General features: G+C 27.1%; 1 protein-coding gene across 1 annotated transcript; it reads right to left on the reverse strand.

Annotated features, from left to right (window-relative positions):
* Positions 1-5955: 5955 nt before the first annotated feature.
* On the reverse strand, positions 5956-10498 carry LOC111031190 (probable cytochrome P450 303a1). The gene is made up of 8 exons (XM_022311030.1): positions 10376-10498; positions 8842-8930; positions 8510-8761; positions 7376-7912; positions 7115-7295; positions 6873-6990; positions 6662-6803; positions 5956-6592 (listed from the first exon to the last, which is right to left on the reverse strand). The coding sequence occupies exons 2-8, from the start codon at positions 8927-8929 to the stop codon at positions 6411-6413; spliced, it is 1500 nt and encodes a 499-aa protein (XP_022166722.1). The 5' UTR covers position 8930; positions 10376-10498; the 3' UTR covers positions 5956-6410.
* Positions 10499-16698: the final 6200 nt, after the last annotated feature.

A 16698-nucleotide genomic window follows, 5' to 3' on the forward strand; every position in this document is an offset into this window, starting at 1 on the left:
TGTAATTCAAAAATATTATTCGTTGAGTAAGTACTTGAAACATTTAAAGTATCCTATTTTACTGTATCGAACAATCACGTTTTCAAATGAAATTTGTTAGCCAAAAATGTATTCAGACTGCTGCATTAGGTACTAATGTGATAATATCTAAATGTCTAATGATAAAATTACTATGATACTCATAATATCATCAAACATATTTAGGCTGACAATCCGTCTTTGCTCAGAATAGTTTTTCATATACTAAGATTTTATATCATTGCAGGCTTAAAATTGTACCCATTCATTAAAATTACTCATCTAGACACCTATACAGCAGAGTAGTATCTATTTTCTCACTTGTTTTACTTCACTTTGTCAAACTCTTAAATGCCTGAGTATTAATTTTTTTTAAGATTAAAAATACAAAATATTGTTTCCCTTGTTTATTTAGAAGAAGAATGGTACAATTACAGGCGCAGAAACATTAAGTCATGTATACCTACATGCAATTTGTTTATAACTGTACTGATTTTTAAGTTAAAAAAAAATAATTCTAGTTAAACATATGACAGAAGATGTGAAATTTATATGGATAGTAAAAATAATTTAAGAAATATACTCATCCAGGAGTCAGGAAATTACCAAAAATTATAATTTTACTACGTTTTACCTTAATTTACTCCAAAAAAATTTAAAATAATTCCAAAAAGTAAACTACTTGAAATAGATAAATATTTTCGCCATGAAAATTCTTCTTATCATATTTGAAAATTTTCAAAAAAATTGGAAGCAAATTTTTTAATTTTTATTTTCAGTTTCTAGAAATAAAAAAGTGGGTAACGCTCAACAGTACATTCGGTTTCTAGAGAGTAGCTGTAATGGATGAATTAAATTTGAATCCACTGATATAAAATCATTAAATACAAAAACAGTTCTAAACAAAGACGATCTGTCAACCAATTACACTACTTAGTAATGTATATAGTTTATTTGATGATATAATTGTGTTTAAAGTAATTTATTTCACTACAAAGCATCATTTTTGCCAAAAAAATTACATTAGAAAAGTCATTGTGTGTATAAAATATAATAATAAACTCTAACAATTTTAAGCACCAACCCACGAATTAATATTAAATTTTTAAATTTTAACAGAATAACTTAGATTATTTAAACTAAGATTAGGTTAAATACAATATGTAATTTCGTCCAAATTTAAACACAGAATAACTATAAAAAAAAACCGTGCTTATATATTTTTTAGATTTTTTGGTTACAGAAATAACTCGTTAGGTGCAATTTCACTTTAAATGTTTGATCCTTAACTTTAAAAATTGAACATTTTATAAATATTTAACTAAACAATTATTTGTTCATTTTCAATTTGATAAATGTTGTCCAAATTTGAACTTTAAATGGTTATAAAACAATGTGCCTATGTATTTTTAATAATTTTTAAACTGATATTCTATCAATATATCAGAAGCTTTGTATTACATTTTTAAACTTTTTGACACAACAAATAAAATTCAATTGACATTTATAAAAAAAAATTTGAAAATTGAAAATGTCAATAAACAGCTATAAAAACAGTCCAAAATATTTTGAAAATTGTATCAAGTACATGAATTGATACATTTAACATATGGTGTAAATTTCAAGTATCTACAGTTATTTATTTTTGAATTACAACAAAATAAGAAAATCATTACATACATGAGAAATCGAGTGAATATCTAATGTTGTAAAAATTTAAACTTCAAACGCTCATAAACATTTTAATTGACTTTCTAGTAGACACTTTTTTTTTTGATCCTATTATAGGAATCTGTTAAATTTTAAAATTTTAGATATAAAAAGAAAAATTTCTATGAATTTCTAACTCAAAATAATTTACAAATTTTAGTGATTTTTACGAATGTTGTCAAAATTCTAAATTTAAAAGCTCGTCATAAAAAATTATTGTAGATTTAGCTCAATTTTTTCTTAATTTCCACTATAACAACAACTTACGAGAAACCTTGTATTACATTTTAAAGTCTTCTGAAAGAGTAAAAATTTATTTTATCGAAATTAGTTTTAAAAAAAAAACTAATAATTATCGAAAATCTCATATGGCTATAAATAGTTCAACATAAGCCAACATATTTTGAGAAATGTATAGTGTATAGAAATTACGGGTATTAACATTCAGTGAAAATGTTATGTATCTACGGTATTTTTCTTTAGTTACACTAAAAACCCAAATCAATTTTGTCAAAAATAGGTTTTTCGTAAAAATTCCAATTTTTCCTTAGTTATTTGTTTGTTTCTCCTGCTACTTTTGAAAACAATTGTTCTTTTTACTTTTTAGTTTTTACCTCTTAACTACTAACAAAATTCACTCTCCTACCAGAAAATATGTTGTTGAAGAAAATCAAAGCACTTTTACTGCCCCAAAAGGTGATGACAGACACAAAAAAAACCATATTGTATAATCAATACTCCACTCATAATCTAAAAAGTTAAAACTTTAAAAAATAAAATAAATATTTTGTATATTTTCTTCAGATAACTACAATGATAACCATTCATGAATCGTTGTCTGATATTACTGATTGATGAAACTGACTAACTCAGTGTCACAAGTGATGCGCAGTTGTAGTCGTGTGTCATATTACGTCTATACTACCTATATATAAAAATTTGAAATCAAAAGAGTAAAGACAATGATAAATCAACACATTAAAGAATCGAGTTGTTCATTTAAAAATAGGTAACAGTAGGTATCTATAATGTATAAAATAAAATACACGGGTGAGTACTTTTTAGAATATCATCATGTTTTGATAATCATCACTGTTATTTGTCCGAACGTTTTTGACGGCTGTCAATAGTTTTTCTTAAGCTTAGAGAAAGTAATGAGAAAATTAAAAAAAAAAATACCACCAATAAGTGCACGATTTCTAATCAATATGCCTAATATTGGTAGGGTTGCACATGTACATTGTGTATTTGTGTCTAACCAACCCAGAGGCCAGAATGTATAAAAATAGTAAAAAAATTAAAATAATACACCATAATTGTATAAAACATTGAAGCTAATAGAATTGGTGTGCGGAAAAATTATAAATATTATTCTTTTAAATCCCCCCTTCCCTAATATATTGCATGCTCTAGTTATTATTTGAATAAACCTACCTGCTACCTTAAACCATAGGCATGAGTAATAATTTATACTAGGTAGGTATAAAATATAATGGTATATCTATATCGAAGTACCTAACGTCAATTTTTTTGCTACACTACTTTCTATAACAATATTGCTATGTAGGTGTTGTATAATTGTCGCTCCTTGTAACATTTTCGTTATAAACACTTTAACTGATGTACTGAAGCAATGGCGAATAAATTAGAAATTAAGTAGATATAGCTGCATACCAAGTTATTATACGCTATAAGTGTTTTGAAGTGTGGTCACAATGATCGGATTGTAAAAATATATTATCATTGTGATTTGTGGTTACTTTTGTGGCTGTTTAGAGTAAACTACACCACAGACTCCGAAATCAGTGTAATATTACATAAGTTAAACCTAGGTTTCCACTATAATGCCGTGTCATGAGCCATGACGTCATGTAAAAACGTAAAGTTGATATTTTATTGAACTAGGTACTAGCAGAAGTAGCCTGTAGGACAGTCAAGTTGTTTTGCGACACTGGATAACATGTTGGATATATATTTATTTATTATAACATTAAATATAAGAAATACGACACGAAATGATTTAGGTAGTGAAAACCAGACTTAAAGCTGTAATATAAGTCTTATTGGGATAAGTGGATAACTAATAATCAAATACCTAAGTAATTATGTACGTACAGCATAGGAATGAATATTGAATATACACATTTTACTTTCTTGCTTAAAGAGTTTTCATACAGTTTAAAAGGTCTTAATGCAGTTATACCTACAAATTACAATTTATTGTTTATTCTCATAAATTAAAACTAAATCCCAGAATGAGGAGAAACATATTATGTGATTAAATTGTTTATCGACGAACATTGTAAGCGCTTACTATTATTACCAGGGGCGGACTGGGGCAACATTTTGGCCCGGGAAATCTATATTTTGACCCGGCCCTTGCCATTTTTCGTCATCACAAAAATGTAAAAACTTAAATATACCAACGTTTTATTCAATGAGGAATGCAGCCTCTATACATTTTCAATTTTCCCAGAAAACAACTTAAGATTTTTTTTTTTTATTAATTGTTTATGTCATCAAGGAAGAGGTTATTAGCCAGGGGTTTTTGGGACTGTTGGGTTCGGAACTCGTGTGAAACTTAAGATTTGTTAAACTAAACTTACCAAATAGTTTCAATATGTAATTTTAATTTTGTTTAATATTAATGAAGTACTTCACAAATAAATAATATATTGGTAAAAGTCATTTAATTATAACATAATATTATTTAATACCTTATGTAAAAATATAAAATATTATGACACTTATATTGTAGTATATTAACTTTTATTAGTTATAACTAGAGTTAGGATGTTGATGACTGTTGCATTTTTTTTCCTTTTATTCTGTATGCTATCCTAGCTAAAAATTTGTTTCATGCTCCCTTGATGCAGAATATTTTAATTTTATTTTGCATTTTTTTTGTTTTTTAACGTCATTTTTCAACATTTTTAAGTCATTTTTTACAAATTATAGATTTTAGGGCAAATGTTACACCCAAGTTTGGAAACAAATTTAATTTATTTAAAATCTAACTTTGGTTTTGGACTATTAGAAAAAAATAATTTTTAAATTATTATTGTGGAGTTTTTGTTGTGATTACATTTATCGCGTTCAGATAAGATTTACTCTTTGAATGTTATATATTGAATTATTTAAATGCTTAATATATTTATAATTTATATTTTAAATTACTATTACACCCATTATTATACCCATATCTCTAATAAAAATTATTATTTATAAATAAGTTTTTTCACTTACTTAATTAGTATTTTAGATAATTTTTAAGGTCATTTTTTGAAGTTTTCAGAGCATTTTTGCACTTTTTTTAGGGTTTTTTTGCATTTTTTTTAGGACATTTTTGTGTGTTTTTTAGGTCATCAACATCCTAACTCTAGTTATAACTAGATTTAACTCATTTTTCCTTTGGAAATAAATTCAATTCATATTGCATACCTATTATTTAAATAAAATACTGGGGAAAAATAATAATTTTAGGTAATAGATAGATATTTACATTTTTAATGCTTATTTGCGGTTGATTGCAAAGATTTTCTTGCATTACTAAAATAATATATTATTCAAATTATTGATTATACGCAAACTCCTGATGGAGTATCAGCCGAACCAAAACCTAAAATCTATTTTTAAACACCAAATGTAAACAATTTTTCATACACGCGCGTAATGATAATATGAAAATATAAAATATTCATCCTTTGAATTTATACCTATTGGCTATTTTATTTTAAGTAATAAGTAATGTAATAATAACAAATTATTTTTGAACAGCGGCCCACCGGGAAAGTTCCCGGTTTCCCGCCGGCCCAGTCCGCCCCTGATTGTTACCATACAATATTATAAAGCATATAGGTTACTGTATAACTCTATCAGTATCACAATCATAAATTTTGTGATGGAGTGAAAAGTTTATAATATATATTTTATAATAATACTGTATTTCGTAGATATATATATTATATATTAATGTTAAATGTTATTTTTACAATTTCCATTAACACCGCAGATTAAATGCTATCGCTTAGTTTGAAGTGGAGTTGGGAGTCAGAAACTCAGAGCCTAGAAACCTCCATCCCTAGTTAAGCATAACGTGAACTATATGTGTTTGGTTTGTCATATTATATATTTGTTTCTTAAACATTTTGAAGATAGGTATCTATTACCTACTACCTACTAGGATACTACCATTGATTAAATATTGAATACATATATGGTACAATATTATATATATATTGTATTGTATATTTATAAACATTTAATACACTGTGATAAAGAAATAGTTATTGAGTACCTATACATACAGCTTAATATACTTGATTATATACGTATGAATATAAATTAATCACATAAAAAAAATACACATAACATATAATATAGTAGAAAATAATGCAATTATTACTACACAATATATTAAAATTAAAATTCTATAATAAATTTTTGGATTCAGAAATCGTAGTAGACCATACAAATATTATACTGTTTGGTTGTAAAATCATTCAGTCATTTAACCATACAATAGTATTCGTTAATATTTAAACTACACAAGTGTTATAATCTATTATTTTAAAAAAGTATAAAAATAAGGATATTTGAAATTTAATTAAAAATTTCACGATTTAAGGTCAAAGAATGAAGACTTAAATTCGTAAATTCTAAGTAGAAACTTAAATGAATTATCACGATCGAAGACTGACGTAAGCATTGAATTCTCCAGGTGAAGGAGTTACTCCGTCAACGCCTAAAGTGCTTGGCGGTGCTTGACCATCGGGCACTGAGAAATTAAAGTTTTGTAATAAACAAGCAGAGAATAAAAATATATTTGATCTAGCGAGAGTTTGTCCCATACAACGGTGTTTACCTAAAAAAAAACCACATTTAATTTAATTAGAACACATTTTTCTTTGAGTTTAATGATTGCAACTATTACCGTATCCGAATGGCAAGTATTCATCTGGAACAATTAATTTTCCATCGCAACCAATGAATCTTTCTGGCCAAAATCTTTCTGGGTTATCCCATACGTCATCGTCATTAAGTAATGCTGCAAAATTAGCGATCACCATTGTATCCTAATAAAAAAAGTAAACGTATACCTATTATATCTAATTCGTTTTTTTTTAAATATACGATTATCATACTTTAGGAATATGATAACCCTGTAATGTGGTATCCTTTAGAGCTCTATGTGGGATGCTGAAAGTTCGTCCCATAAATACTCTAACTGACTCCAATACGAGAGCTTCTAGATAGGGCATACTAAAATAGAGACATCATGAGTGTTAATAATATATTAATGTTTATGAATAACAAATTATAACAAACACAATATTATAGTTTTTTTAAATAAGTTATAATCTAACAATAATAGCATTGTATGTACTTAGGCCTATCATTTAAGGTGGGAAGTCGGTCTCGACCAACCACTCTATCGATTTCTTCTTGAGCCTTCTTCTGAACTTCTGGATTTAGAAGTAGGTACAGGAAACCGAATCCTAAAGATTTGCTGGTAGTCTCAGATCCAGCCATAAACATATCCATACAGATTGCTAACAGCTGAGATTCTGAAAATATCGAATAACAAACAATTATTTGATAATACATAAGTACAAAATAATAACACCAGTATATACAATGTAAGTACCTGAATAACTTTCTTTTTTGTCTTCTGAATGTAACATTTGTAAATACACGTCCATCAAATCTCTTGGTTGATTTAAAATAAACGTTTCTTTATGACCATCAAGTTCTGCTTTGAGGAATCTCCAAACTTGTTGATGAATATTGACAAAAGATTTATATCCAGATGCTTCAGGAGCAATAAATCTTAAAAACGGAAATTGACTAAACAAAGCTCCTACCATATCGATGTTAGCAAAAAGTTCAGTTAACAAAGCTTGTAGATTTTTTAGTTCGATGTCCTCTGCATTGTATCTTTTGCTGGCCATCATTGACCACAATGTGTTCAAGACTCCTACACTGAAAGCATCTCTCATTTCAAACACTTCACCATTCCCATTTTTAGACTTTGCAATTTTTTCTTTAAAATCTTCAACCAACTGAACGGCTTCTTCTTGTACAAGTTCAGCCATTGTTCTTTTTCCAAAACCAAATTCTCGCAAATGACGCAATACAAATCTTCGTTGTTCTACCCAAAATTCTTCGTCTGTTAGTAGAAGACCTAAAATAGTGATTTTGCAAGTGATAATTTTTTAAAACACCAAAATAGTAATCTTTATATATATTACTCAAACACATTTTTCACCGTAATCGACTATATACATAGTAAGAAGAAAATAGATATATCATTGGAAAAATATTGTAGTGGTTGCAAAAAAAATTTTTAAAAAATAATAATGATAATAATATTATTTTTACGTTAAGTCAGATAAAATATGAAAATACTAAAATAGCGCCATTTGTCCAATAATATTAATTTTTAATATTTAAAAAAATTGTTCTTGGGTGAAGTCAAGTAATATGAAATATAAAAAGTAGGAACATTACTAATTTATATAGTAAAATCAATCATCAAAAGGTATTGTCCTTATTTTTGTAGCTCATTTAATATATAGTCTCGAAAACTAAAATACGAAATACATGTTTTTCCCATATAAAAAAACGTTCATACGAATAAAAGGTGAAGATGGTGAAGCATAAACACTAAACATCGATGTCAAACTGTCAGTGTTAAGAAATAGAATAGTTTAGAAAGTGTTGATCTTATAATTAAAACGATTTTTTGACCAGGGTGTGATACTATTGTTTATGGTTATACCTCTTCGTGTACCCCATGTTCTAGTCTCATAAAATGGTCCTTGTGGTCGTCCATCAAATTCTTCTTTTGTCAACATTTCTTTAATTGCATTATATCCACAGCAAACTACTTGTCTATCTTTTCCGACTTTCAAACCAACAATTGGTCCATACGATTCCGCTAGACAAATAGTGGCACGATACAAATACCCGGTTTGTTTCCTAAGCGAATTTACGGTAAGAGCACTTCCCAAAACTGGCAACCATTTTGGACCTAAATAAAACATGTTTTTAATCAGTTAAATACATTACAATAATATATGTTGGTGCTGTTATGATCATTGTAATAATTACCTGGTGGATAGTTTTTTGGTTTTCTCATGTCCAAATATGACAGAAGCGCTACTACGACGCTGAATAGTACTAGTACGAGTATCCACATTCTGTAAACATAAATATTATACCTATTATCAATGATGTAATATTCTTTATTCTATGTGTAATAGCAGTTACTTTATTATTTAATAAATGCACGTGTAAAGTTTGACCGTGAAAAAATACCGAGAAGTAAAATATGTGATGACCTCAATATTTGATAATATTATATACCTATATTTGACGATTATGAGTGTCAATTAGTGTGTTATATAAGTAAGCTATATGTGAGGTGGAATTTAAATTGCCTAGTACTTTCGCTCGTCGGAAGCGGACAAAACCGGTCATTCACTTTCCTTTTCCTATATTATTCTCTTACAAGATTTAAAACTGGTCTGTCCGTAAACATTGTGTAATACCAACATTACATCATGCTCAGTTAACATCTCCTACTTCAATAATGTAATATACCTTTTGACTTCCCGATTTAAATTCAATTTGTCAAAAAAGTTATCTCATAAAAACACAAATTACTTTTTTGTTCGTTTGGAATTCTTTCGAATATTTTATAAATATGTATATATTTAATATGCCATTAAAATTAAATGAAAAATATAAATTTGAGGTCAATATTGGATTGTTGTATTTAAATTATTTTAAATACATTATATTTTAAATTTTGAACAATTTAATAATTATAATAGAACCTATAGTAAAATTATGGAAATTGAAAAATAATTATTTTAATCTTAAGAGTATTTTAGCCATTGTTTTTTATCCATCAGTATATATCAATATAAAAAATTATACAGACATATAAATAATTAAAATAAATGTAATAAAGTAGGTAACCTACCAAAAAAATGTTTTTAAAATGTAACCTAGATATTATGTTTTTTTTGTCGTTTATAACAATATAATAAAATCAGCTTAATTAAATTTAATAAATATTATTCACCAAAATGTGTAGTTATGTAGTTATAAAATAATTAGATATTTACAATCTACAAATATGTAAATCTAGTTTGTTGCTATTTTATGATCTATTAAAATAATATCCACTAATTACTAGTGTATAGGTAGTATACCTGTATATTACTAATACCTAATATTATGTGATAGTTCAATGTTTACTTAGCTATGGGTTAAATTAAAATCTTTCCCCAAAACTAAATTTTTTTGTTGGTATATAACTACTTTACTACTTTAAACTTAATACTACAAAAATATTTATATTTTAAAAGTAATTTTTATATTATTATTATATTATTACCTACTTTATAAATATAAAATAATTTAATAGTCATACTTAGAATTTCTACATCTTATTTGAATTTTTGTAAACTTTAAGATGCAACTTGATATTTATATATTTTTAATGGTTCAAATAGTTTCAAGGTTCATTTAAATAAATTTATATTAAATACCTATACTATAAGATAAAATAAAAATAGTTTTAAATGTACACAAAGACTTATATTTAAGTCCATATTATTAATAAATACAAAATTACCTGGTACTTGGAGTTCACTTGCTAACGAAGAGCTGTGGAAGAGATTTCACTTTCACTCACTTCCGACACACTGATTTTATACTCGGCCCCACCGTATATCATCGATATGTTATATGTAGTTTTGTGAATGGTTCTAAGTAAGACGCGCATGTCATCACGTTAACCAATGCAGATGGGGGGGAAATAATACTCCTTTTAAAAATATTTTTATGCAATACCATGCAAACAAACTCCTACCCCAAATTATGTTTTTGACCCTGGTGTACTGTTAAATAACCAGAGCTTTCATTACGAATTGTGTAACAACGCTTCTACAAAATACTTTGTATGCCTTTGAATAAGTAAAATATATTTACATCGACTATTGATATTCAAGTAGGTACCTATCTGGTGGATCGTATATTTGTTTATATAACGATTAGAAAATCACTTAAAGGTTATGATTAATATAGACCTATTTAAAAAACCGTATATTTTATCACATTACTATCTATAGGTACTTAAAACTATTATTTTCTTATAGTGTCATAGACTCATAGACGATTAAATTAATAGAATGACTTGAAGATCACCATGCGATAAGTTGATCTTTATGCCCTTATTATCCCATTGTGCTCTTCAGTATTTTCATAATGATTATATTAAAATACCTATGTATATAATATTATTTATATGCGATGTATTTCTATCTCATATTTGAGTGGATCCAGTTTCCAAACTCCAAAGGCAGAGACTACCTATGGGTAGCTACCTAACTGGCTCTATTATTTTAAAGAAATTAAATGAATGTTTTTCATTGATTGCAATATGTTGAAAATATTTTTTATTTTATTAATGATTTCGTAATTAATTGTTTGTACCTCATTTTTCTGCAAATAATAAGATTTAATTATTAAGTAAATTTTTATGTTTATTACAAATTGAACTTAATTATCTTATAAATCTTCCACTTAATAATATTTTCTAAACATTTTAATAAATTGACACAGTGAAAAAAAACGTGGTCTGTGTTTTATTATTATTATTTTTTTTTTTTGTAGGATCATAACAGTATACTCATATTTACATAACCATTGATTATATAAAATCTAAATACTATTAAGTGTTTATAAGTATCAAGGATATCCTTATTATTATTATGCATACAAAATTATAAAGATATAATATACATATACGTGTGCATGATAAAATTAAATGGAAATATATAAAATATATTACAGTCCATAGGTAACTGAACTACTTATATTTTATATTTATCACGACCATTTATTTATAATTAACACTACCTAGGTAGGTATAGTATAAAATATAGTATAATAGAATAATTAGCTGTTTAACTTCGGAATGTATATTAAGTTTAACCTCAAATTTATTATTTGAATTACAGACAATTAATTAAAACAAATCCTAATTAACCAATCTTTAATTTAATAAATTTATTGTTATTTACTAAGTACAATGCCACTAGTCACCACATACCATAATATATGAAATGTTCCATACAAAGTTCTGGATAAAAAATTGTTTAAGTTTAATATTCATTCTAAGTTTAGACGAATCAAAATATATTTATTTCCACATAAAGTCTGAAAAAATTAATCCGGTGTATAAAATACTCGTTATTTCATCAAGCAATTATAATACAGCCAATACAAATTGTATGGATTTGCAATCTGCAAATAAACCTAAATACCCAAGGTATAACATAGGATAATCAATTTAAATTGGACCATCATATATAAATGCAGTAACCAATACAATACGTAAATATTCTTTTACATCTTTAATAATGAACCTAAAATATATATTTAATATAAGAATAAAAAAACTTATTTAGACATCGCTCGTCCAATCAGTTCTGAATGATAACGGGATAATTGTATAGGGTCAGATCTATATGACTTTCATTAAAATCATCTGTAAAGAGCCTGATAACATTTTTGTTAAAGAAGATAAAATATACCAATAATGATTATGTATATCACACATGAAAAATAAAGATATCATAGCCATGTATAAAAAATATGTTAATAGATTATTTATTCTATTTTTTTCTAATACTTCTTATAAATCCAGAACATCACTTGTGTTTATTGTAAAAAGTAACTCTACAGATAGTACGAATACTAGATAAAAAAAAATAGCTTTATATGAACACAGACATTAAATAATATTTTATATTATAATTATTACAATAACAAGTGTCCCACGACCCACATAAATACTGTACTAGATACAAAGACGATAGTAATATTTTAAATTCTAAATACAATAAACAGTTTTGAGTAAAATTGCTCCCGTAGCAATACATGTAGGAAGGATTCTCATAATTAATATATTTGTCTTAGAACATTTTAAACTGTATTTAAAACACATAGACTTAAATAGTATTAAAATTGGACGAACAGGATGTCTACTAAAATAATATATTTAGTGTTATGTGAACTCTCTGTAAAACCCTCCATCACAAACATTAGGCTTGCCGAAAGGGTTGCAAATATTAAAAAGCCATCTCACTTTTATTATTATTTTTATTTTATTATATTTTATTCATGCAATGTAAGTTATGTTATATGTTACATATTATGCACAGCAAAAATTTATTTTTAAAATAACGTATTATCATTATCATCATCTAAATAGTTAATAATGTTATGTGTGGAGTGAGACATATATTATATACCTATATAATATACTATTTATGTAATCTTAAAAGTAAAAAAATATACTTCCGTATACAAGACAGGACAGTCGACAGAGTGACTATATGTGTGCGCCACTTGTTCAACTTCGGATTACGAGCCAGTATTGCGTGTTATTCGGCATAATATTCGATTACGTATGATTTTAGTTTTTGGTAGGTACGTTTATATTGGTATACGACTATACGACAACGTACAGAAAAATTAGAATTTTTATGCATAGATGATGAGTAACAAGTGATATTGGTACTACAATATACCGTACATCTAAAACAAAACATAATTGTATGTACCTAGTATAGGTAAAAGCTGTATTTAAAAATGATTAAATCCATAACAGTAATGGTAATGTAAGTACGTAAATTCTATTGATTCTTTTGTTTTATCGAAAAGTACAGTAAAGTGTACAGTGACAGTAAAAAGTTAAACAAGTTCCATGTAGTTGCACTTTTATTTTAATTTGATAAAAATTGAAAACAGATGATATTAAATAATTTGATATTCTTCAAATGTATCAATAATTGTAGAGACAATCAGTAGTAAAATAACGCTGAAGAAAATATGTGAAAATGCCTAGCTAAATCTTTTTCGATGTCTAACAAAAAATCACTCTATAGCACTTTTATAAACTAGTAAGTGTTTGGAAAAGTTCTCGTTACAAAAGGAACGTATTCGAATTCGTCGATGATTGATATCAGTAAACCTGATCAATTTGCATTAATTTATTTAATTCTTCATAATTTGATTTAAGTATGAACAATTATAGTAAAAAGAGTTAAGAAGATAGTCAAACGATCTAGCAAATATACTACTGTCTAGAGGATACTGCAGGGCACAATGTGTGATATACAGTGCTGTTGTAAAAAAAACTACAGGGTACATACTCTCATTTAGGAATATATATTTTTTTTAAATTGATCTCAAGCCCGGATACTATGGCCATTAGCTGTTTTGTAAGTTTGTAGGTTGCAACCGACGCCTTAGTCCACTTGGCCACTCCGTCCCCCATCTATGAATATTGTGATGTTATAAACGCAAACCAATAGATGAAATCTTACAAAAAACCGTTGGCCTTACTCATAAAAACTATTTTACAAGATAAATTCAAAAGTCTTTAACTTTACAAAAATACATTGAGAAAGCAGCGTATTTGCGTATGGGTCTTATACTTTTATTTAATGTGTGGAATGATAATATGCACCTAGTATAGTGCATTTTAATTACATGTATCAACCTAAGTACCTATTATAATAACGATTTCATAGTACACATTTAACATGATAATTTTTTACTATCAAATTGCAGTTTGTAAAATGGTAGATAAACTCCACAGTCACACACAACGTCCAACAAAAGCAACATAATTTAATAAAAAAAAATAATTTTTCTGATACCTGATAAAATTCTTTTACATGGCCTAACTCTATAGTCTGTCCCATGATTATATTTAATTTAACAAGGCGGTCACTCTTATTACCTAGCTCAGCGGTTCCCAAACTTTTTCTGCCTCGGAGCCTTTTTTTAAGGAGAAGTTTCTCGTGGAGCCTCAAGAAATATTTAACGTTCATTTGCATGAATGACGATTTTCAGGACTTATGGAGCCCGTTTTGAACCACCATTCAGTAGAAATACACTGCGTCGTTCGTAAATACGTTAATTAAAATAATAAAAAAATGAAAAAATTGAATCAAAGAAAAAATTGACGTCTGCTGTTCATAAATACGCACAACAAAATAACAAATTTACCGAATTAAATATAATAATCACATGTCCGTCGTTCGTCAATACGCGCGATAAGCTGATAAAATAATTTAGTAATTGAGAATCAAACCTAAATTAAATGGTAGAAATTATCTAGTTTCAAGTATTATGTAAATTCTAAAATTAAATAATTGTACACAATTTTCTTATCGGAATTTTACATTGTACACGTTATACCGCCTTGTTAAATTAAATATAACCATAGGACAGACTATAGAGTTAGGCCATATAAAAGAATTTTATCAGGTAGGTATCAGAAAAATCGTTTTGTTTTTATTAAATTATGTTGTTTTTGTTGGACGTTGTGTGTGACTGTGGAGTTTACCTATCATTAAACAAACTGCAATTTGATAGTAAAAAAATTATCATGAGTGTTCAAGAGATTTCTATGAAATATATATTCGTTTAAATAATTTAAACAATTTCAAAATTATGAAATTTGTGTGTATTAACGTATGGAGCCCCAAGGGCTCTGCGGAGCACAGTTTGAGAACCGCTGACCTAGCTGCTCACGAACGATGGTTAACTAATTCGTGTCTAGTAATGATAATTAATCTTAACTATTTATTATGCTGTTCTAACATAAAGATTAAGGATATGCAACAGGCAAATCCGCAGATCGTCAAAGACAAAACACTGGACCGTTGACATAATATCATTAATATCTCAGAACTGTATTGTCTTCATATTGCTGTTATAAATGAGTAAAGATTTATCAAAGATTTTTTTCTCTGGATCTGATTTATTTATTATTTTTATCTCCAGTACTCCAATGGAGAGTAGGTAGGTACTTGCAGACCCCTGATATTGATAATTGATAAATGTCGTAATATGATGATGAATAAAAACAGATTGCTCAATTTTAAATCACATGCATATCGTGTATTTTTTTTTTTAAATGTTATGGTATACGTTCGTAAACGTTCTAATTTGCACCATTTTTACAGGATGTATCTAATTCAATAAATGGCAATTGGGTATCCCTTATACGCCTTATACCCTCCGAAACACCACTGAAGATATAAACATATGGACATTATTTAAGCGCGACATTACATATCATTTATTGATGTCGGATATAATATTAATAACTATTAACTCCATATGTAATAATTGAGAATTACTTTTTTATTTTTTGGTAATGAACAGTTCCTCATTTCTTTTCCATTTTTTAAAATTGTTTCCGATGTATTGCTGCAATCAACTATTTGAGTAAGTATTTTCAGTAGCCAGAAGCCAGTAGGTAGGTAAACTCAGTCTCAAACAGTTTGATTTTCTCCTTTTAAATAATTATGTATCTCACAGCCACACGTTATGTGGCATGTACTATTATACTATAGGTACCTATGGTATTTACCCTTAGGTATTTATGATTAGTAAATGAATAAATACATTTATTACTTAAAGGTAACTAAAAAAAATATAAAATTTTTCATCATCCAATGATTGATAGGTGATACTCTTGCACCACCATGATTTTTACCAAAAACAAATCATATATTTTTTATAATGGTATAATTAGCTTTTTTATAATGGTATAATTAGCTTTTTTTTATTAATTTATGACTTTATAAGTCAATGCCGTTGGTAGGATGGTGTGGATTGTTTCATAGTACCTATAACCTAGCTTAAAATTAATTAAAAATATTTCGTAAATTGTATTGGATATTACAAAAAAATTACTAAAACTGTTATTTTTCATTGGAATATTAAAGTTCATCAAAATTTGAAATAGAAAGTTGAAATGTTGAAATCCTATAAATAAAATAATAGTACCTATAGGCACCTACCTATTTATTTTTGTTTAAGTTGCTGTAAGAATAACATAATAAATAATAATTATGAGGAATTTTAAATTTG

The sequence above is a fragment of the Myzus persicae genome, unplaced genomic scaffold (assembly GCF_001856785.1).
Source record: "Myzus persicae strain clone G006 unplaced genomic scaffold, MPER_G0061.0, whole genome shotgun sequence".
Classification (NCBI taxonomy): Eukaryota; Metazoa; Arthropoda; class Insecta; order Hemiptera; family Aphididae; genus Myzus; species Myzus persicae.